The 24,589-nt window shown below is 47.6% G+C and overlaps 1 protein-coding gene across 2 annotated transcripts in view; it reads left to right on the top strand.

Annotated features, from left to right (window-relative positions):
• The window catches only part of LOC459325 (putative ALMS1-like protein), a 76,589-nt gene extending 62,422 nt beyond the window's left edge, over positions 1–14,167 (top strand). Inside the window, exons 8-9 of one of the 2 annotated variants that reach the window (XM_063789727.1) lie at positions 10,001–10,080; positions 14,087–14,167. In XM_063789727.1, coding sequence (XP_063645797.1) covers positions 10,001–10,064 — 64 coding nt within the window. In that variant the 3' untranslated portion in view covers positions 10,065–10,080; positions 14,087–14,167. Of the gene's footprint in view, positions 1–10,000; positions 10,149–14,086 lie in introns of those variants that run through there. The other variant, XM_063789726.1, reaches the window with a different exon arrangement.
• The last annotated feature ends 10,422 nt before the right edge of the window (positions 14,168–24,589 follow it).

The raw sequence follows: 24,589 nt of genomic DNA, 5'->3' as shown, positions 1-24,589 counted from the left end.
CTACCCCTTAAGGCTCATGCCGCATCCAGGCAACAGCAGGGCCCCCAGTGCAGGGATGCAGGTGCTCACTGTACAAGAGCAGCTGGCCCAGAGGGGCTGGTAGGAGCTAAAATCGGGCCTCCCGTTGCCAAGCCATGAGCCATGGCACGAAACTGAGACTGGCCAAAGGAAAAGGCAACCTTTTCTTATTTGCTCAAAGGCATTGCTTGCCTGCTAAACTCTGCATCCAGTGGGCTGCATGGCTTGAGGCTGTGCCTAGCTCTGTGTTCACAAAGAAGCCACCTGGGCTAGCAGAGGCCCATGAGACAGCAGTGGCTTCAACAGAGGGAGGAAGTCAAGAAGGTGAGACATGAGCCACATGGAGGTGCACTTGGGGCAGAAATGGCAGGAGTTGGAATGATTCACACAGGGAGGAGGATGAGGAAGGGCTCAGAGATGACAGCCAGGCTTCTGGTAGGGGCATTCAGGAAAACACGGGAGAGAGCCCAGATCTGGAAAAGTCAAGGCTTCCCCTAAAGGTGCTGCCCTGCAGCCTTCCTCAGCAGAAACCAGAAGCTGGGAGTCAGCAGCAGGAACCCAGGGCCAGCCAGTGGAGGCTGCTGAGATTCCAGATCTTTGGTACCCAACACCACCTCCAAGGAAAAGTCTAAGGAGCATCAAGTCTGGGCAGGAAGTCCATGGCTTATCTTTAGAGTGTTCTCAGAACAGTTCAGTGTCAAGCAGGAGTTGGCCTAGGAATTACAAGAAGTGAGCAGCTGCTTCAAAGCACCACTGAGTACTTCTAGTGTGAGTCTGACCAATATTCAGAGTCAGAAACCTGCCAGTCACTTGGAGGGGGAGAGGTTTGTGCTCCGTCCCTGTGTGCTGTCTCTCCCTCCATGCTCACCTGTGGCTGTGGCTTCCTCAAAACACAGCGACCTCACTTGACATTCAGGCGTCTCTTGTTCCCAGGATTTACTGTGACTTCTGCATTTTTGTAGCTTTCCTGATAAAAGCCTGGGCTTTCCTTGTCAGACCTGAAAGATTCATTTATTCATTTAACAAACAGTTCCCGAGGACCTGAGGTGTGCCGGGCCTGGACTTGGCATGAAGGCACCAGATGTCGGAAGCGAGGCTGCCGCCCAGGAGGACACACCTGATGGGGCTCTGGGAACAGGATGATGGTGGAGACATCACATCCAGAATAACTTTGTTAGGAGGGTTGAACTTGACAGTTAGGACTTTTATGTTGCACTTGTTGAAAAGCCACCTAAAATTGTCATAAGTAAGAGAGGTGATCTAATGGCCCATGAAACTGCCAACTCCAGGAAGACAGACAGGGTGACCTGAAAGTAGGTTTGACCTGTTGGTTTTTCTGCCATTCTGTGGGTGGCATCAGCTTCCTGCCAAGACTGGCACTGCATAGGATGTCGAGTGTTTGCCAGCCCAGTTGAAGCTGTCTGCTTCCTTGCTCACCAACAGCAGAAAGGTGGGGGCTATGCCCCACATTCCAGGTGACAGAGAAGGTTTACATGGGGACTCAGTCACACTTTCTGGGGACTGTACATTTCATAGCAGAATCCAGGTTATATTAAAGGAGTCCTGGCCGAAGGATGCCAGCACCCCATAGAGATGGAGAGCCCCAGGGAGCTCAAGGGCTGAGGGGCTGACGGGCTGAGTGACAGTGAGCACTGCCCACAGAGGGGGTGCCCTGCAGTCAGGAGGGGTGGGAAACGGGTGCAGATCGGCAGCCAACAGAGGCCCACCCACATGAGCACAGGTGGAGTTGCTGGTGAGATGAAGAGTGTGCTGGTTGGGAGTGGAGGGCTGGGGGCCGGTAGCCGGTTTGGGAAACCCAAGCTGAGTGAAGGGTGTGCCAAGGCCTGTGGTGGTGCCTGTTAACAGAAAAATCAAACTGTTAGATGATCTGAAAGAGGTATCTTCTGAGCCAATATGAGTGACCACGGTCTGGGGATCTCAAGAGGTCCTGAAAAGGTGTGCTGGGGCCGTCGTTTTCTACATTTGAGGGGACAGGAATTGGAGTAACATCATAAATTAATCCATGGAAGGTGTACATTGACTGGGCCTAACAAGGTGGGATATTGTGAAGCAGCAGGGGGCATTATAGATCACAGGTGGATTCAAAGATTTCCCAATTGGCAATTGGTTGAAAGAGTTCAGCTTTGTCTAAAGACCGTGAAGTTGGTACAAAAGAATGCTTCAGTTCAGAGAGAGGGGTCTGCCTCTGCCACGTGATGCTGTCCCAGAGTCAGGTAGGAAAGTCAGCCACAATATCCTGGGTCAATTTAAAACCCACTGAAGGAGACTCTGTGGTTTCTAGGGTGTGTGTTAATTCTTGCCTTGCAAGGCCTTAAGTCTTGTTCATAATCTGTAACTGATTGTCACAGAGTCCATTCTGAATAATCTAATGATGCCTATTTTAACATTCATGCCAGTCAAGTGATTCTCCTGCCTCAGCCTCCCAAGTACCTGGGACTACAGGTGCACGCCGCCATGCCCGGCTAATTTTTGTATTTTTAGTAGATACAGGGTTTCACCATGTTGGTTAGGCTGGTCTCGAACTCCTGACCTCGTGATCTGCCTGCCTCGGCCTCCTAAAGTGCTGGGATTACAGGCATGAGTCAGCACGCCAGGCCCAGAGTTTTCTAAATGAGACTTGGTGTAGCCAGTGAGCTTCTGTTGCCTGCTGTGACATGGGTGCTATTGTTCCCATTAAAAACTCAGACCTCTGCCTCGGGAGACAGGGCTCAGCTGCAGCCTCCTCAACTGAAACATGAAGCGCTGCTTTGTGGGCACCACAGCGGCTCCTTAAACTTGCAATGGTGTGCAAATTTGTGGGCTTACTTTCTACATCCGATCTTCAAAGGTGTCTGCGATCCCAGAAGGTTGGGAACTATTAAATTTGATCATTTCTGAAATGTCTTCCAGTTTAAAAGTCTTCAGTTCCAGTTCATTTTCAATTCCTGAATAAAGGGATGAGTCTTGGAGCTTCTGGAAGCTGGCCTGGAACTGAGCACTTACTGCAGACAATGCCTGAAGTGCAAACCCAAAGGTGCGTAGATCTGGGCTGCATGTGAAAGCTTTCATATTCAGGTCTTACTTTGCGACAGTGAGGGGTGACCAGGGAAGCCTATATGAGGGGCGGGGGCAAACCAAGGCAGCCTGGGAGCTGCCTTAACCACATCTCACCTCACTTCCTCAGAGATAAGGTTTTCTTGAAGGGAACATGCAGATTTATACAAAATACTAACAAGCTGAGATTTTAATTTTTTAAGCAATAAGGAAAAACAGAACTTTTCACTCCAAAGACCCCGTGTTAGGCTCGGCAGAACTGGTGGCACATCTCAGGAGTCATGGGGCAATGCTCTCAGAAACAATGTTAGGGAAAAAAAAAAAAAAAAACAATGAAGAGGCTTAATTCTTCTTGTTAAAGGAAGAGGTATCCTCTGTCCCTTTTCTTAGAGCATTTTGTTTGGAAAACTTGTCATTTTAAATCCTTCCTCTGCCCCTTTGAGGGGCATGCAAAGCTTTTTGACAGCTAAATAAGCCTCTTGCCAGCTTTGCAACCCAGGACTGTGTTCCTGAAGGACCTGGGATCCCAATCTTTGAAACGTTATCATCAGAGCAGCCAGGTCCCTATCTCCCAGTCTCCATGGGAGGGTGGGAACCTAACTTTTGCCCTGTGTGATAAATCTACCTCCTATCATAAAGATAAGGGTTGTTTTTCCTTTGTATGAAGTCAAATAGCAGACGCAGGTTGTCGAGTGAATTGAGGTTGAATCTCTGTAAACTCGGTGTGACCAAAAGTGCTGTGCAGGCCCCCTGACCTGAGGACTAGGCATGGCTTCTCTTGAGAACGTGTGCAATGGTTTGGACCCACTGGCTAGATTAGCGGTGAGATTTCTGTCTGTCTTTGCAGCTTCTTAGCGGATCATTGCCCGTGATGCGCATCTCACTCTGGGTTAATCCTTTTTCAAGGATAAAAGTGTTTTTCTTTCTCTTCTTCCTCTGCAGAGAGGCTTGCTGGGATGGGAGAAGATTTTATTTGTAATTCCATTTCTCCACGACCAGAGGATGGGCTCTGGGGGTCAGGCAGCTGGGAAGGAGTTTAGAACCCATGCCTAGGTCTTCCCCAAGGCTCATGCACTCAGTTCCCTCAGTTCAGCAGTAGCAGAAACACTATCTGGAAGACCCCATACTGTCTGGAAAGAGTAATTCATTTTCTTTCATTGCTGACACTCCTGGATGACTGTGTGTGGCGGTTACCCATACCCTAGTCCCACCCTGTGCCCCCTCTCCACCTCAGGGGGCCCCAAGAGCCCTGGCCCTGCTAGTCCAGAGCACCCCCAAGGGAGACTGGGGTTGGGGGTCCCACCAGGGTGCCAGGTGTTGGTCAAGGTGAATGTGAACTAGGAGGAAGGAGATGGAGCCCTCTCCTGGGAACCGGACAGGGACAGGGATGGGGTGGGGGTGCCCAGGAAGCCATGGCTCTGGGCTGGGGCCGCCAACCTGCCCAGGCAACTGGGGCTGACTCCTTGAAGTTGCATTTCTGACTCCCCCTCCCACATGCAGGCTCTTGGCCCACTGGAGGCCTAGGGGAAGTGGCAGGTTCACTGTGGGCGGGGGTGGGGGGGATGGGGTGCCCTGGGGAGCTGGGGGTTTCTGTGGAGCAGGGGTATGGGTCCCACCCTGGCCACCCCGTCTGCCCAGGCTCCACATGTGCCCCCTGGTCCCCCTGGAAAGACCCTTCTCTGTCCCGCTGGTGCACCCCTCCCCCAACTGGGCCTCCACCAAGAAGAAGGGCCCGAGTTCTGCCGAGGCGTCCCTCTGAGTGACCACCCACACCTGAAGCCATCAGTCAGGTCCCTGCACAGGAGCCACCCCTGAGCCTGTGCTCCCCCACCCCTGGCTGGCTGCATCTGGGCTCCAGATACGTGTCCCCCACCCTGACCCCATTGCTGGGTTAGGCCCTTCTTGCCACCCCTCAGCTCTTCTCCCTAGGGAACAGCATCATCGCCAACTTCTCATATCCTGTCATTGTCCACCAGGAGAGCTGGGGCGGGGGACCCCACTTGTGCATAACTGGCCTCAGGCAGCCGACCTGGGGCTCCACAGCTCTTGCTGCCGCTGGAAGTTGGGCCAAGGCTGGTGGCACACACAGGTGTGTTCCTGCTGTCAGGGGAACACCAGACAAGGCTGCTTCGCCTTGGGCTGATCTTTTGCCCTGGACAACCCAGCCCCAGGTACTTTAGGCCAATCTGCTGATCAAGGCCATAAGTGCCTGATAACAAGCTGCTTCGCCTTGGGCTGAGCTTTTGCCCCGGACCACTCAGCCCTAGGTACTTTAGGCCAATCTGCTGATCAAGGCCATAAGTGCCTCATAACCAATCAGCAGGGTACCTTCCCGGCAGCCTCAAGGGTGACTAGGTTTCTACCACACCCTGATCCCCGGCCTTCCTCTCAGCCAGTCCTACCCAGAACACCCTATTTCACAGTGCACTTCACCCCTAGGCTACCTGGCCATTCCCTATCCCCATAGCTGGCTCTAAGTTTTCTTATCACCTCTAACCTGCTCTAAATGCTAAGGATATGCATCTGTTGTTGATTTGTATTTAGTAGGCTCTGCAAGCAGGGATCTTTGGCTCTTCGGTTCACTCATGTATGTTAAGTGCCCAGAACAAGCCTGACAGATATTAGGTGCTCGGTAAGTGCGTGTTGAGTGAGTAAACAACAGCCAGCCAGTTTGGGTATTCCCAGTAGGGCAGGAACAGAGAAGAGACACGTTTTATTGGGAAGCTAACAAATCTTAGGCTTCAAAGTTCCTCTTTCCCCTGCACCAGCACCTTACAAAAAAAAAAAAACCTACTGTGGTTTTATAATTTATATTTTGAAAACAGGCTCTGAAATGTATTTACCTCAGGCTCCAAAAAACCTGGATCTTCCTTGAGGGCAGTGCTGCCTACTGGATGAAATACAGATTTTAGAGTCAGAGTTGGGTTCAAATCCTAGCTCTGCCTCCTGCAGGTGTCTTAACCTCTCTGACCCCCCTCTCCTAATTTGTGCAAGGGAATAATATCCCCACATGTGTAAGACTCAACAGGGTGGGAAGGGCACATTTGTATCTAACCTGAATATTAATATATGCATTCCACAGTTTCTTTTGTATGTATCCATTATAACATAATTTTAAAAACTGATGACAAGATCTGGTTTTCAAAACCTTTCTTTATTATTTGTGGAATAAAGTTCATGGTACAAATATCAACAGAGTCGAAGGCTTCTGTGATGGGTCAAGTGAGATGGGGCCTGGGAAGTGACTGATATTGACCACAGGATGCAGCAACATGGGGATGACTGATGACCTTGACAGGAGCAGCGTTGGTTCAGTGGTCCCCAAAGACCTCCTGACAGGGGAAGGTTTCACAGGAGAGGAACTGGAGCTGAGTGCAGAGGACACCATGGAGCAGTTTTGCCACAGAGTGAAACAGGGAGATGCCTGGCAGCTGCAGAGGAGGGTGCAGTCAAAAAGGTTTGTTACAGAACTACCGTTTGACTCAGCAATCCCATTACTAGGTATATATCCAGAGAAATAGAAATCGTTCTACCATAGAGATGCATGTGAATGTTCATTGCAGCAGTATTCACAATAGCAAAGACATGCAGTCAACCTAAATTCCCATTAATGACAGATTGGATAAAGAAAAGGTGGTACATATACACCGTGGAATACTATGCAGCCATTAAAAAGAACAAGATCATGTATTTTGCAGGAACATGGATGGAGCTGGAGGCCCTTATCTTTACCAAACTAACACAGGAACAGAAAACCAGGCTGGGTGCGGTGGCTCATGCCTGTAATCCCAGCACTTTGGGAGGCCGAAGTCGGTGGATCACCTGGGGTCGGGAGTTTGCGACCAGCCTGACCAACATGGAGAAACCCCGACTCTACTAAAAATTAAAAAAATTAGCCAGGTTTGGTGGTGAATGCCTGTAATCCCAGCTACTTTGGAGGCTGAGGCAGGAGAATCGCTTGAACCCAGGAGGCAGAAGTTGTGGTGAGCTGAGATCACGCCATTGCACTCCAGCCTGGGCAACAAAAGGGAAACTCTGCCTCAAAAAAAGGAAAAAAAAAATCAAACACCACGTGTTCTCACTCATAAGTGGGAGCTAAATGATGAGAACTTATGAACACAAAGAAGGAAACAACAGACACTGGGGCCTTCCCCAGGGTGGAGAGTGGGAGGAGGGAGAGGAGCAGAAAAATAATTTGGAGTACTAGTCTTAGTACCTGGGTAATGAAATAATCTGTACCATAAACCCCCATGACATGAATTTACCAATATAACAAACCTGCACCTGTACCCCTGAACCTAAAATAAGAGTTAAAGTAAAATAAGGTTTTGCTTCCTGGTATGTAGGTGAAATAATTGTTTGCTGAAGAGATCCAGAGGCAAGCCAAATAGTGATGGTATAGGGGTGGGGATACCTTTGGGACAGTGCTCTTGACTGGTTGGGAGGGGATGGCCCGTATGAGACAGTCATGCAAAAGGGGCAGGCAGGAATGTGAACAGGGACTGACAGTGTGTTATGTGCTGGGCTTGGCAGAAGTTCTCTCCATTGCCTCTTCTGTTGTGTCTTGGTTTTTAACAATGAACTAGGAAAGGATATTATTAACTAAGAGTGAGGGTCAGAGAAGAGGCATTGTTCCTTTGAGGGGGAGAGAAATGATAAGCAGTTGTCCAGTAGTTGCCTCTTCTGTTCAGTAAGGACAGAATCTGACAGGGTGGAGCTGGGGGAGAAGAAGAAAGCCAATGAGGAGCCAGTTCTGTGATGAAACTTACAGGCTTCCAGGCTCAGTATCACCCTATGGCATCTGAACTCCATCCTTATCTATAACCCAGGATTCTTCTATACCCCATAGAAAGCACCCCTTACACTCGGACACGCACAGGAAGGCAGTTGCTAATTGGAGGGAAGACTCACACTGTCTCCGGGCCCCACTCCAAAGATGGCCAGTGCAGCTCTCTCACCTCCATTACCTCCGAATGGTGCTCTCACTCACAGCCCAGAAGAGCAGGCTGACCTCCACATGGAGCTACCTCATTTCCACTCCTCACTGCTGGCTGCTGGCTCCACGGACCCTCTAAAACCACCCCTGGTAAGATCATCAGGGGTCTCCTAACTGCCAAGTACCAGGAATGCTTTATAGTCCTCAAACATGCTGAATGCTGAGGGAGTTCCTCCATTCATACAGCTGCTTGCAGTACCTGGGTGCTATGGACTGAATATGTCCCCCCAAAACTCCTATGTTGAAACCTCATCCCCAAGGTGATGGTATTCAGAGGTGGGGTCTTGGGAGGTGATTAGGTCGTGAGGATGAAGTCTTCACATATGGGATCAGTGCCCTTACAGAAAGGCCCAAGGGAGCTTGTTTGCCCCTTCCGCCATATGAGGATACACAAAAACCACCATTTATGAGGAACAGGTCCTCACCAGACATAAATCTACTGGCACTTTAATCTTGGATTCCCAGCCTCCAGAGCTGTGAGAAATAAATTTGTTTACAAGCTAAATGTAAAGTGTTGACCAGTTTATGGTAATTGTGTTACAGCAGCCCAAATGGACTAAGGCACTGGAGTCAGTCCAAGAGCTTAGATGTAAGGGAAATAAGATCAGAGCAGAGATGTGCAAGAGACTGGCTCCTAGCAGAGCAACTAAGAGTCAGGCAAATAATGTCAGCTGAGGAGGCTTCTGGGTCCAGCAGCCACCCAACTGCTGTAACACATGGCTCTTCATTTCATACCCCCTTCTCTCCTGGTCTGTCTTTCCCTCTTTGATGGTTCTTTTTCAAGCTTTCATTTTGAGTGTTCCTCAAATGGAAGCTTTCCTCAAAACAGAAAAGTTCATGTTTCCTTCCTAATAATTAATAGGAAAAAAATGCCAAATGGATAGAATGGACTCTGGATAAGAATGGAGAATTTTTTAAAGAAGAAGCAAATATGGTTTACGAATATATTTTTAAAGTGTACAAAAAAGAATATACAAAAAACTCACTAGAAATCAAATAAATAAAAATCAAAATACTATCTAGGTTTTACCTATCATTATGGTAAAGAATTAAAAGAATGGTATGAGCTAATGTAGGACAAGCACAAAGAAATGTGCAGACACACACACTTTTGATGGAACACTGAAATGGGAGATCCTTGCTGGAGAATCATTACACAGCATGTCAAAATCCTTTTTTTAAATCAAAACAGAGTCTCACTCCATTGCTCAGGCCAGAGTGCAGTGGCAAGGTCATAACTCACTGTAACCTCAAACTTACAGGTTCAAGTGATCCTCTGCCCTTGTCCTCCCAAGCAGCTGGGACTACAGGCACCCACCACCACATCTGGCTAATTAAAAAAAAGGTTTTTTTTAGAGACGGGGTCTTGCTATATTGACCAGGCTGGTCCCTAATCCTTGGGCTTAAGCAGTCTTCCCACCTCAGCCTCCCAAAGCACCGAGATTACAGGAGTGAGCCACCCTGCTCGACCTCAAAATCCTTTGAAAAGACTTGATCCAAATTCAACTTCTAGGGTTAGAGCTCAAGAAAGTAACTGGTCAAATGTGCAAAGATGTTTGTATAAGGATGTTTATCACTGTAAAGTTTATTGACATAGAAGCAACCTAAAGTGCAACAAGAGGGGACTGGCTGAATAAATCCTGCTCTATTTCTGTAGCACAGTACCTCACAGCCATGACCAATGCTGATGAGGGTTTACTGACATGAAAAACATTGCCCAACTATAGCACCAAGCAAGAAAAGATTATAAAACAATATGTTTGGATTTATTTTTGGAAAAATGGCATTGAAAAATGATATCCACAAACAAGCATGCAGAGGGAAAAGTCTGAGTGGTTCCGCCAAATGTTGGTAGCAGTTACCTCTGAAAAGAGGAATTGTGGGGGATTCTCTGCATAAAAGATAAACTCTGAAGGTCTTTGCACATTCTAGGCACTTGGCCCTGCTTTCAGACAGTGAAACTGAATCTTGGAAGTCTAAAGGGACTCAGGTGTGATTGTGAGCGCCTAAAGGTAAGACCCGCGTCCGGTTTTATTATTTCAATTAATCCTATTAATGTGCACAATTCAGTGGCATTTAGTACATTCACAATATTGTGCAACGGCCACCCCTTTCTGGTTCCGAATCATTTTTATCACCGCAAAAGGAAATTCCTTGTTTATTAAGTGGTTCCCCCTTATTTCCCTCTCTCCCCAATCCCTGGCAACCTAATCTGCTTTCTGTCTCTACGGATTTATTTATCGTGGATGTTTCATATAAATGGAATTGTACAATATCTGACCTTTTATGTGTGGCTTCTTTCAGTTAATGTTTTCAAAATTCATTTGTGTTGCATCATGCATCAGTACTTCATTCCTTTTTAGGGCTCAAAATTCCATGTATGTTTATACCGCACTTTGTTTATCCATTCATTCATTGATGGACATTAAGGTTGTTTCTATCTTTTGGTTATTGTGAATGATGCTGCTGTGAACATTCACATACAAGCAGTTATTTGAATACCTATTATCAATTCTTTCGATGTATACCTAGGAGCGAAATTACTGGTTCATATTTTAATCCTGTTTTTGTTTGTTTTTTATTTTTGGTTTTTTTTTTTTTTTTTTTTTTTGGTGGAGATGGGGATCTCACTATGTTACCCAGGCTGGTATCAAACTCCTGGGCTCAAGTGATCCTCCAGCCTGGGTCTCCAGAAGTCCTGAGATTACACGTCTGAGAGATGCTGTGCCCAGCCAGTAATATGTTTTAGAATCAGGAAGTGTGAGTCCTCCAACATTGTTGTAGTGTGAGTCCTCCAACATTGTTGTTCTCTTTCAAAATTGTTTTGGCTATCCAGGATATCTTATGATTTTTACAGATTTATTGCCATTTCCAATCTTTTTTTATTACTATGTAATATATGTTTCTTTTTTTCTTTATTTTTTTATTTTTTTTTATTTTTGGAGACTGAGTCTCGCTCTGTCACCCAGGCTGGAGTGCAGTGGCACGATCTTGACTCACTGCAACCTCCACCTCCCAGGTTCAAGCGATTCTCTTGCCTCAGCCTCCTGAGTAGCTGGGATTACAGGCGCCCGCCACCATGCCTGGCTAATTTTTGTATTTTTAGTAGAGATGGGGGTTTCACTATGTTGCTCAGGCTGGTCTCGAACTCCTGACCTCATGATCTGCCTGCCTCAGCCTCCCAAAGTGCTGGGATTACAGGTGTGAGCCACCGCGCCCAGCCATAATGTATGCTTCTTTGAGCTGTTTTTCTGATAACTTAGTAGCCATGTAATCTAATTAACTGATATGCTTCAACCACTTTCTCAATCTATCACTCTCAGACACGAAACAGTATCTATTGACTCTATCATGTGAAAAATTAACATCCCCATCAGAGTTGTTCCAAGCCCCATGAATACAGCCAGGATTTTTTTGTCTTATCATCTTGCAAGAGCTCAGGTCCTATCCAACTACAACAATTACAGATACATGGCAGCATGTTCACATTGTCTCAGGCTTCCCCCAACTACATCTGAACAGTTTGAATTGGATTAAAAAGGGCTCCTGGAGACTTGCAGGCTTGCTTATCCTGTGGGTAACTGACATTGGTTGCAGTAATGATACCAAGGTTTCTTTTCTTTTTCCAGGTAGGAAAACATGTGATTTGCTCTATTTCATCGTCTACCAGTAGTTTCTTGTGCTCAAAGTCTGCACTTTGCAACAAGCACAAATTAAATAAGAGCATACATGCAAAACAATTACTTAAATTCAAAATTTCCATTGAAATACAAATGGCTCTTAAATATGTAAGATACACAACCTCTCTCAAATGAAGACTAAAACTGTATCCAACTGCCTTTTTTCACCAGATTATCAAAAATTCAAATTTGATGGCAAGAGTGTAGGGAAATAGAGTCCCTTATATATTCTTGTGGGAGTAGAAGTTGGTTCATTGTGAAAGGTAGTTTAACAGTTCCTATCTAAATTACTTTCGCCCAGAATTTTATTTTTATTTTTGAAACAGGGTCTCACTCTGTCACCAAGGCTGGAGTGCAGTGGCATGATCTTAGCTCACTGCAGCCTCCGTCTCCCAGGCTCAAGTGATCCTCCCACCTCAGCCTCCTGAGTAGCTGGGAGTACAGGCATGTGTCACCACCCGGCTAATTTTTGTATTTTTGGTAGAGACGAGGTTTCACCATATTGCACAGGCTAGTCTCGAACTCCTGAGCTCAAGTGATCTGCCTGCCTCGGCCTCCCAAAGTGCTGGGATTACAGGTGTGAGCCACTGCACCTAGCTCACCCAGCATTTTTACTTTTGGAATTTATGATATACTGTGCACATGTGGAATTTAAGCTATAGATACTTGCATATGTGCAAAATAGTGTACAAAATTAACCACTGAAGCAGTTTGTTATAGCAGAAAATTAAAACAGCTTATCTGTCCATCAATAGACAAACTGTTAAATAAATTACTGTATATCCAGATAATGAAGTCCTACATAGAATGAGGAAGGTCTGTCTATACCAGTATGGAAAGATCTCCAAGACACATAATTTAAAAAAAATCAAAAGTGCAGAGCAGTGTGTATCATACTACAACTTTCGTTTTTTTAACAAATAAAGGAGGGAAGAGAATTGCTTGAATGTAAAACAATTCTCTGAAATCCTGTAGGGTTGTGAACAGAGTGAATGGAGAACAGGAGTGGAAGGGAAGCTTTTCCAATGATGCCTTTCTACACACTTTAAATTTTATCAAACACAAGTAAACCTCCCTCTTGATTGCCTTCTCCTCTTGGGTCCTGTCTTTACTTCTGTCCACCACTTCCTTACCGGGGTGACTGCCGGCAGGACTTGGGGTTTGTCTTTCCTACTTGGCATCTGAATCGAAATCCTTTACCCTTTGAGCCCATATTAGTTCTTCTTTCCCGCTAATGTCTAAACTGACCTAGAAATAAAAAACGTTTCTTCCTCCCTCTCCCCCTCCTTCCTTCTCTTTCTCTCCTTCTCCTCCCATCCCTCACCCCACACAAAGGCATTCTGTGTGTGAAACATTAAAAAGGGTTCCCTTCCTTACTTGAATAAACCTGCCCACTCAGCCTCAAGGCTGCTCCCAGAGATGTCCTCGGGTAACTTGGAGACTGTGAACGGTGCCAAAAAACACACAATATCATGATAACTTCCCAGACTCCAAGTTCCAGTGAGGCTAAACTAGAAGAGGACAGTGATGTGACTGCTTCTTGGTCAGAAGAAAAACTTGAAGTGAAAGTGCTCTTTGTTTCCTGGGGACAAAAGTTAAAAAGGAACAAGGAGAATTCCCGTGAAGGTCAGTTTCTCCTTCCAGATTTTGTGGCAGAGAAACTAGTGAATTTCAAGTTCCTTGTGTTAAGTAAGTTTAGCCTACTGCTTCCTTACATATTTTAAGTTCGTCCTAAAGGGTTCTCTGTACTCCACAAACTGTAACCTAAATGGGCTTGTAAATGGACTATAGCCTACTCTTTGCCACTCACCATGTTTTGACCAATCAAAGGTGGCCCAGTGTTCAAACCATGTTCAAATAAGGCAAACGTCAAGCTGGAACCAATCCGGCTGTTTCTGTGGCTTACTTCCACTTTCCATACACTGCTTATCATTTTGTGTCCATAAATCATCTTCCACCACATGGGTGCACTGGAGTCTCTGAGCCTATTCTGGCTCAGGAGGCCGCCTGATTCACGAATCATTTTTTGCTCAAAGTCTTTTAAATTTAATTTGGCTAAAGTTTTTCTTTTAACACCTACAATGCTAAGATTCTTTGTTTCCAAGTGACACTGTGTGGACTCACCTACCCCCAGCCACCACCTTGTCAGGTTTTCAAAGTATCCAGCACTGCAGTTCCACAGTCATCCCTGCAGTGAAACCAGACTCAAGGGCACCCTGTGGCCACTGACAGCTGAGACCCCTGAGAGCCTGTATTACATGCATGTCCTTGATGAAAGCTGGGTGGGGCTGTAAAAAAGTGAAAAATCTGTTTTCCTTCTAAAAACTATTTCCTTTAGGAATTTCCTGGTTTGTTCCTGTGGAAAATATGGAGTCTAGATCGAAGAAGGAAAACATGCCTCTAGGGAGGCCACATGCCCAAGACTTGTGGCCCTGGCGTCTCCTGGTTTGAACTCCTTGGCGTCCCTGGTTTGAACCACACATTTCTTGGGGAAATCTCTAAGTCTGGGAGACAGAGCTAGGCCTCCCTGCATGCCTTTACGCCAGGCCTGGGGAAGAGAGAGGAAACCATCTGAGTGCCTGCATGGCTTCCAGCCTTGCAGGAACAGGGAGACCTGCTTAAGGGTGTGTCTTTCCGCTTTTGCCCATGAGGAAGCAGGCCTCTGCCACTGGGAGAGGGTAGCATCAGAAAGACCTGCATTGGAATCTGGCTCCATGCCTTTCTAGCTGTGTGACCTTGGGCATGTCACTTAACCTCTCTGAGCCTCCACTTCTTCATCTATAGAACAGGGGAGAAGAAAACCTGCCTTCTAGAGTTGTTTTGAAGATTGAATGAAATAACTTTTATAAAGCCTTGATAGATGAACTACCCACCCCTCCTCCCTCTGTTCCCTTTTCCTGGCTCTCTCAGCTTCTTGGTGCATTGAGGGGGCACCTACCGCAGGCAGGCCACATATCCAACCCTTTAGTCCTTCTCCAGGGACCATACATCACAGAAATCCTGTGTCCAAGCACAAGTTTCAGCAAAGACTCCTTCCCCCTTGATAACAAGTGTTTAGGTTGCTGAGGGGGCATAAGAGCCAAGCACAAAAAACAGCCCAGCCTCCAGATCCCAAGGAAGGTGCATGCTCAGAGCACTGTCCTTCCACCCAGTCCCCTCACCTGTCACCACAAGAGCCTTGAGTGTCCATGGAGCTTCAGCTCTCAGCCACTCATTGGCATCCAGGAGATAGTGTCCAGGGCCCGTCCATCTCTGGAAAGCAGGCTGGCTGCCCCCTCATTGCTCGGCTCCTTAATTTTTGATAATCATAAACCCTAGGGTCAAAGGGCTAGGCTGTAACACAATAGGGAGTGCATTCCTCAGTGTATTCCCCTGTGTGGTCACAGGGAATGAGCCTGGAGCAAGGGAGCCCAGCAGGCTGAGAATCTGCAGTGTGCTGGGCCTGGGCTTGGCATGAAGGCACGAGATGTCGGAGGCGTGGCTGCCACCCAGGAGGACACACCTGATGGGGCTCCAGGAACAGGACAATGGTGGAGACGTCACATCCAGAATAACTTTGTTAGGAGACTGAACTTGACAGTCAGGAGTTTTACATTGCAGGTATCAAAAAGCCACCTAAAATTGCCTTAAGTAATAGAGGTGATCTAATGGCTCAAAAAACCACCAACTCTAGGAAGACAGACAGGGTGACCTGAAAGTGGGTTTCACCTGGTGTTTTTCTGCCATTCTGTGCATGGCGTCAGCTTCCTCCCAAGACTGGCACTGCATAGGACATTGGGTGTTTGCCAACCCAGTTGAAGCTCTCTGCTTCCTTGCTCACCACCAGCAGAAAGGTGAGGGCTATGCCCTGCATTCCAGGTGACAGGGAAGGTTTACATCGGGACTCAGTCACACTTTCTGGGTACTGTACATTTCATAGCAGGAGCCAGGTTATACTAAAGGAGTCCTGGCCTGAGGATACCAGCACCCTATAGAGATGGGGAACCCCAGGCAGCTCAGGGGCTGAGGGGCTGACAGTGAGCACTGCCCACAGAGCGGGCACTCTGAAGTCAGGAGGGGTGGGAAACAGGTGCAGATCGGCAGCCGGCAGAGGCCCACCCAGGTGAGCACAGGTGGACCTGATGGTGGATGGAGACAAAGAGTGTGCTGGTTGGGAGGAGAAGGCGGAGGCCTGTAGCTGGTCTGGGAATTCCCAAGCTGAGCAAACGGTATGTCAAGGCCTGTGGTTGGGCTTGTTAACATAAACACCACACTCTTAAATGATCTGTAAGAGGTATCTTCTGAGCCAATATGAGTGACCATGGCCTGGGGATCTCAAGAGGTCCTGAAAACGTGTGCTGGGGCCGTCGTTTTCTACATTTGAGGGGACAGGAATTGGAGTAACATCATAAATCAATCCATGGAAGGTGTACATTGACTCGGCCTAACAAGGTGGGATATCTTGAAGTCGGGGGTGTTATAGGTCATAGGTGGATTCAAAGATTTTCCGATTGGCAATTGGTTGAGAGTTCAGCTTTGCCTAAAGACGTGAAGTTGGTACAAAGGAATGCTTCAGTTCAGAGAGAGGGTCTGCCTCTGCCACGTGATGCTGTCCCAGAGTCAGGTAGGAAAGTCAGCCACAGTATCCTCAGTGATTTTACAACCCATTGAAGGAGACTCTGTGGTTTCTAGGTGTGTGTTAATTCTTGCCTTGCATGGCCTCAGGTCTTGTTCATAATCTGTAACTGATTGTCCAGAGTCCATTCTGAATAATCTAACTATGCCTATTTTATACTCCAAAGGTGCAGGGCTTTCATGAGGTGTCTCTGACCTCCCCTTCCACCATGGCCAGGAATTCATTTTCAGGTTTCCCTGGGGTCCCCTTGACTAAGAGGGGGCCTGTTCCATTGGTTGGGGTCTCAGGATTGCAGGCCTTAGGGCAGCCTCACAGCATGGTGCAGGGCGCTTGGTTGGGTTTTCCTGAACCCTGAACCCCATGGCTCATAGGATAAGGGAACTGTGGGCCACCCGGATTCTGCTGAGATTCCTTTCCCCAGGTGCAGATGCGGGTTTGGCCGTGGCCCTTTCTGTTCCTTTCAGAAGCCCACGGAGTGGAGGACAGAACGGTTTGGGGTCAGGGACAGAGGCTCCTGTCACTGAGACTGCCCTCAGTGGGACAGAGGGAAGAGACTATTGATGCAGTTCGTCTGCCTCTCTGCAACACTGATGTGTAGGCCCAGCAATTAAAGTCCACTCCTGGCAGCCAGCCTTGAACATAGAACTGATCGGCCACACAGAAAACCTGAAACAAAGCCTCTAAAATGCAGCCTCTCAAAAACGCTCACAGGAGTTTTCTTAATCAGACTTAGCGTAGCCAGTGAGCTTCTGTTGCCTGCTGTGACATGGGTGCTATTGTTCCCACTAAAAGCCCAGACCTCTGCCTCGGGAGAGAGGGCTCAGCTGCAGCCTCCTCAACTAAAACGTGAAGGGCTGCTTCATGGGCAACCCAGGGGCTCCTTAAACTCGCAATGGTGTGCAAATTAATGGGCTCACTTTCTACATCAGATCTTCAAAGGTCTCTGTGATTCCAAAAGCTTGGGAACTATTAAATTTGATCATTTCTGAAATGTCTTCCAGTTTAAAAGTTTTCAGTTCCAGTTCATTTTCAATTCCTGAATAAAGGGATGAGTCTTGGAGCTTCTGGAAGCTGGCCTGGAACTGAGCACTTAGCTGCAGACAATGCCTGAAGTGCAAACCCAAAGGTGCGTGGATCTGGGCTGCATGTGAAAGCTTTCATATTCAGGTCTTACATTGCGACAGTGAAGGGGGACCAGGGAAGCCTATATGAGGGGCAGGGGCAAACCAGCAGCCCAGCCTGGGGAGGTGCCTTAACCACATCTCACCTCACTTCCTCAAGCTAAAGTTTTCTTTAAGGGAAATGCAGGTTTATGCAAAATACTAAGCAAGCTGAGTGGCTGGTTTTTTTTTTTTTTTTAAAGCAATAAGGAAAAAACAGAAATTTTCACACCAAAGACCCTGTGTTGGGCTCGGAAGAACTGGTGGCCTGAGGAGTCACGGAACACTGCTCTCGGAAACTGTTAGGGCAATTGAAAAAAAAAAAAAAAGAATAAAGACAATGAAGAGGCTTAATTCTCCCTGTTAAAAACAAGGGAAGCGGAGGGCAGCCAAGATGGCCGAATAGGAACAGCTCTGGTCTACAGCTCCCAGCGTGAGTGACGCAGAAGATGGGTGATTTCTGCATTTCCATCTAAGGTACCAGGTTCATCTCACTAGGGAGTGCCAGACAGTGGGCACAGGACAGTGGGTGCAGTGCACTGTGCATGAGCCGAAGCAGGGTGACGCATTGCCTCACTCGGGAAGCGCAAGGGATCAGGGAGTTCCCTTTCCTAGTCAAAGAAAGGGGTGACAGACAGCACCTGGAAAATCGGGTCACTCCCACCCTAATACTGCGCTTTTCTGACGGGCTTAAAAAACGGCGCACCAGGAGATTATATCCCACACATGGCTCGGAGGGTCCTACGCCCACGGAGTCTCGCTGATTGCTAGCACAGCAGTCTGAGATCAAACTGCAAGGTGGCAGCGAGGCTGGGGGAGGGGTGCCCACCATTGCCCAGGCTTGCTTAGGTAAACAAAGCAGCCGGGAAGCTCGAACTGGGTGGAGCCCACCACAGCTCAAGGAGGCCTGCCTGCCTCTGTAGGCTCCACCTCTGGGGGCAGGGCACAGACAAACAAAAAGACAGCAGTAACCTCTGCAGACTTAAATGTCCCTGTCTGACAGCTTTGAAGAGAGCAGGGGTTCTCCCAGCACGCAGCTGGAGATCTGAGAATGGGCAGACTGCCTCCTCAAGTGGGTCAGGTGGCTGACCCCTGACCCCCGAGCAGCCTAACTGGGAGGCACCCCCCAGTAGGGGCAGATTGACACCTCACATGGCCGGGTACTCCTCTGAGACAAAACTTACAGAGGAACGATCAGACAGCAGCATTTGCGGTTCATGAAAATCCGCTATTCTGCAGCCACTGCTGCTGATACCCAGGGAAACGGTCTGGAGTGGACCTCTAGCAAACTCCAACAGACCTGCAGCTGAAGGTCCTGTCTGTTAGAAGGAAAACTAACAAACAGAAAGGACAACCACACCAAAAACCCATCTGTACATCACCATCATCAAAGACCAAAAGTAGATAAAACCACAAAGATGGGGAAAAAACAGAGCAGAAAAACTGGAAACTCTAAAAAGCAGAGTGCCTCTCCTCCTCCAAAGGAACGCAGTTCCTCACCAGCAATGGAACAAAGCTGGACGGAGAAGGACTTTGACGAGTTGAGAGAAGAAGGCTTCAGACGATCAAACTACTCTGAGCTACAGGAGGAAATTCAAACCAAAGGCAAAGAAGTTAAAAACTTTGAAAAAATTTAGACGAATGTATAACTAGAATAACCAATACAGAGAAGTGCTTAAAGGAGCTGATGGAGCTGAAAGCCAAGGCTCGAGAACTATGTGTAGAATGCAGAAGCCTCAGGAGCCGATTTGATCAACTGGAAGAAAGGGTATGTGATGGAAAATGAAATGAATGAAATGAAGTGAGAAGGGAAGTTTAGAGAAAAAAGAATAAAAAGAAATGAACAAAGCCTCCAAGAAATATGGGACTATGTGAAAAGACCAAATCTACGTCTGACTGGTGTACCTGAAAGTGATGGGGAGAACGGAACCAAGTTGGAAAACACTCTGCAAGATATTATCCAGGAGAACTTCCCCAATCTAGCAAGGCAGGCCAACATTCAGATTCAGGAAATACAGAGAACGCCACAAAGATACTCCTCGAGAAGAGGAACTCCAAGACACATAATTGTCAGATTCACCAAAGTTGAAATGAAGGAAAAAATGTTACGGGCAGCCAGACAGAAAGATCGGGTTACCCACAAAGGGAAGCCCATCAGACGAACAGCGGCTCTCTCGGCAAAAACTCTACAAGCCAGAAGAGAGTGGGGGCCAATATTCAACATTCTTTTTATTTATTTATTTATTTATTTATTTATTTATTTATTTTTTATTGATCATTCTTGGGTGTTTCTCGCAGAGGGGGATTTGGCAGTGTCACAGGACAATAGTGGAGGGAAGGTCAGCAGATAAACAAGTGAACAAAGTTCTCTGGTTTTCCTAGGCAGAGGACCCTGCGGCCTTCCGCAGTGTTTGTGTCCCTGGGTACTTGAGATTAGGGAGTGGTGATGACTCTTAACGAACATGCTGCCTTCAAGCATCTGTTTAACAAAGCACATCTTGCACTGCCCTTAATCCATTCAACCCTGAGTGGACACAGCACATGTTTCAGAGAGCACAGGGTTGGGGGTAAGGTCACAGATCAACAGGATCCCAAGGCAGAAGAATTTTTCTTAGTACAGAACAAAATGAAAAGTCTCCCATGTTTACCTCTTTCTACACAGACACGGCAACCATCCGATTTCTCAATCTTTTCCCCACCTTTCCCCCCTTTCTATTCCACAAAACCGCCATTGTCCTTATGGCCCGTTCTCAATGAGCTGTTGAGTACACCTCCCAGATGGGGTGGTGGCCGGGCAGAGGAGCTCCTCACTTCCCAGTAGGGGCGGCCGGGCAGAAGCACCCCTCACCTCCTGGACGGTGCGGCTGGCCGGGCGGGGGGCTGACCCCCCCCACCTCCCTCCCGGACGGGGCGGCTGGCCGGGCGGGGGGCTGACCCCCCACCTCCCTCCCAGACAGGGCGGCTGGCCGGGCAGAGGGGCTCCTCACTTCCCAGTAGGGGCGGCCGGGCAGAGGCGCCCCTCACTTCCCCGACGGGGCGGCTGGCCCGGCGGGGGGCTGACCCCCCCACCTCCCTCCCGGACGGGGCGGCTGGCCGGGCAGAGGGGCTCCTCACTTCCCGGTAGGGGCGGCCGGGCAGAGGCGCCCCTCACCTCCCGGACAGGGCGGCTGGCCAGGCGGGGGGCTGATCCCCCCACCTCCCTCCCGGACGGGGCAGCTGGCCGGGCGGGGGGCTGACCCCCCCACCTCCCTCCCGGACGGGGCGGCTGGCCGGGCGGGGGGCTGACCCCCCCACCTCCCTCCCGGACGGGGCGGCTGGCCGGGCGGGGGGCTGACCCCCCCACCTCCCTCCCGGACGGGGCGGCTGGCCGGGCGGGGGGCTGACCCCCCCACCTCCCTCCCGGACGGGGCGGCTGGCCGGGCGGGGGGCTGACCCCCCCACCTCCCTCCCGGACGGGGCGGCTGGCCGGGCGGGGGGCTGACCCCCCCACCTCCCTCCCGGACGGGGCGGCTGGCCGGGCGGGGGGCTGACACCCCCACCTCCCTCCCGGACGGGGCGGCTGGCCAGGCAGAGGGGCTCCTCACTTCCCAGTAGGGGCGGCCGGGCAGAGGCGCCCCTCACCTCCCGGACGGGGCGGCTGGCCAGGCGGGGGGCTAACCCCCCCACCTCCCTCCCGGATGGGGCGGCTGGCCGGGCGGGGGGCTGACCCCCCCACCTCCCTCCCAGACAGAGCGGCTGGCCGGGCAGAGGGGCTCCTCACTTCCCAGTAGGGGCGGCTGGGCAGAGGCACCCCCCACCTCCCGGACAGGGCGGCTGGCCGGGCGGGGGGCTGATCCCCCCCACCTCTTAAAGAAAAGAATTTTCAACCCAGAATTTCATATCCAGCCAAACTAAGCTTCATAAGTGAAGGAGAAATAAAATACTTTACAGACAAGCAAATGCTGAAAGATTTTGTCACCACCAGGCCTGCCCTAAAAGAGCTCCTGAAGGAAGCACTAAACATGGAAAGGAACAACCGGTACCAGCCATTGCAAAATCATGCCAAATTGTAAAGAACATTGAGGCTAGGAAGAAACTGCATCAACTAACGAGCAAAATCACCAGCTAACATCATAATGACAGGATCAAATTCACATATAACAATATTAACTTTAAATGTAAATGGACTAAATGCTCCAATTAAAAGACACAGACTGGCAAATTGGATAAAGAGTCAAGACCCATCAGTGTGCTGTATTCAGGAAACCCATCTCACAAGCAGAGACACACATAGGCTCAAAATAAAAGGATGGAGGAAGATCTACCAAGCAAATGGAAAACAAGAAAAGGCAAGGGTTGCAATCCCAGTCTCTGATAAAACAAACTTTAAACCAACAAAGATCAAAAGTAACAGAAGGCCATTACATAATGGTAAAGGGATCAATTCAACAAGAAGAGCTAACTATCCTAAATATATATGCACCCAATACAGGAGCACCCAGATTCATAAAGCAAGTCCTGAGTGACTTAGACTTCCACACAATAATAATGGGAGATCAACGAGACAGAAAGTTAACAAGGATACCCAGGAATTGAACTCAGCTCTGCACCAAGCAGACCTAATAGATATCTACAGAACTCTCCACCCCAAATCAACGGAATATACATTTTTTTCAGCACCACACCACACCTATTCCAAAATTGACCACATAGTTGGAAGTAAAGCTCTCCTCAGCAAATGTAAAAGAACAGAAATTATAACAAACTGTCTCTCAGACCACAGCACAATCAAACTAGAACTCAGGATTAAGAAACTCACTCAAAACTGCTCAACTACATGGAAACTGAACAACCTGCTCCTGAATGACTACTGGGTACATTACGAAAGGAAGGCAGAAATAAAGATGTTCTTTGAAACCAACGAGAACAAAGACACAACATACCAGAATCTCTGGGACACATTCAAAGCAGTATGTAGAGGGAAATTTATAGCACTAAATGCCCACAAGAGAAAGCAGGAAAGATCCAAAATTGACACCCTAACATCACAATTAAAAGAACTAGAGAAGCAAGAGCAAACACATTCAAAAGCTAGCAGAAGGCAAGAAATAACTAAAATCAGAGCAGAACTGAAGGAAATAGAGACACAAAAAACCCTTCAAAAAATTAATGAATCCAGGAGCTGGTTTTTTGAAAGGATCAACAAAATTGATAGACCGCTAGCAAGACTAATAAAGAAGAAAAGAGAGAAGAATCAAATAGACACAATAAAAAATGATAAAGGGGATATCACCACCGATCCCACAGAAATACAAACTACCATCAGAGAATACTACAAACACCTCTACACAAATAAACCAGAAAATCTAAAAGAAACGGATAAATTCCTCGACACATACACCCTCCCAAGACTAAACCAGGAAGAAGTTGAATCTCTGAATAGACCAATAACAGGCTCTGAAATTGTGGCAATAATCAATAGCTTACCAACCAAAAAGAGTCCAGGACCAGATAGATTCACAGCCGAATTCTACCAGAGGTACAAGGAGGAACTGGTACCATTCCTTCTGAAACTATTCCAATCAATAGAAAAAGAGGGAATCCTCCCTAACTCATTTTATGAGGCCAGCATCATCCTGATACCAAAGCCGGGCAGAGACACAACAAAAAAAGAGAATTTTAGACCAATATCCTTGATGAACATTGATGCAAAAATCCTCAATAAAGTACTGGCAAACTGAATCCAGCAGCACATCAAAAAGCTTATCCACCATGATCAAGTGGGCTTCATCCCTGGGATTCAAGGCTGGTTCAATATACGCAAATCAATAAATGTAATCCAGCATATAAACAGAACCAAAGACAAAAACCACATGATTATCTCAATAGATGCAGAAAAGGCCTTTGACAAAATTCAACAACACTTCATGCTAAAAACTCTCAATAAATTAGGTATTGATGGGATGTATCTCAAAATAATAAGAGCTATCTATGACAAACCCACAGCCAATATCATACTGAATGGGCAAAAACTGGAAGCACTCCCTTTGAAAACTGGCACAAGACAGGGATGCCCTCTCTCACCACTCCTGTTCAACATAGTGCTGGAAGTTCTGGCCAGGGCAATTAGGCAGGAGAAGAAAATAAAGGGTATTCAATTAGGAAAAGAGGAACTCAAATTGGCCCTGTTTGCAGATGATATGATTGTATATTTAGAAAACCCCATTGTCTCAGCCCAAAATCTCCTTAAGCTGATAAGCAACTTCAGCAAAGTCTCAGGATACAAAATCAATGTGCAAAAATCACAAGCGTTCCTATACACCAATAACAGACAAACAGAGAGCCAAATCATGAGTGAACTCCCATTCACAATTGCTTCAAAGAGAATAAAGTACCTAGGAATCCAACTTACAAGGGATGTGAAGGACCTCTTCAAGGAGAACTACAAACCACTGCTCAAGGAAATAAAAGAGGATACAAACAAATGGAAGAACATTCCATGCTCATGGGTAGGAAGAATCAATATTGTGAAAATGGCCATACTGCCCAAGGTAATTTATAGATTCAATGCCATCCCCATCAAGCTACCAATGACTTTCTTCACAGAATTGGAAAAAACTACTTTAAAGTTCATATGGAACCAAAAAAGAGCCCGCATCGCCAAGTCAATCCTAAGCCAAAAGAACAAAGCTGGAGGCATCACGCTACCTGACTTCAAACTATACTACAAGGCTACAGTAACCAAAACAGCATGGTACTGGTACCAAAACAGAGATATAGATCAATGGAACAGAACAGAGCCCTCAGAAATAATGCCACATATCTACAACTATCTGATCTTTGACAAACCTGAGAAAAACAAGCAATGGGGAAAGGATTCCCTATTTAATAAATGGTGCTGGGAAAACTGGCTACCCATATGTAGAAAGCTGAAACTGGATCCCTTCCTTACACCTTATACAAAAATTAATTCAAGATGGATTAAAGACTTAAACGTTAGACCTAAAATCATAAAAACCCTAGAAGAAAACCTAGGCATTACCATTCAGGACATAGGCATGGGAAGGACTTCATGTCTAAAACACCA

This window comes from Pan troglodytes, chromosome 12 (assembly GCF_028858775.2).
Source record: "Pan troglodytes isolate AG18354 chromosome 12, NHGRI_mPanTro3-v2.0_pri, whole genome shotgun sequence".
NCBI lineage: Eukaryota > Metazoa > Chordata > Mammalia > Primates > Hominidae > Pan > Pan troglodytes.
Note: the sequence above shows the minus strand (reverse complement) of the source record. Positions and strands in the feature narration are given on the sequence as shown.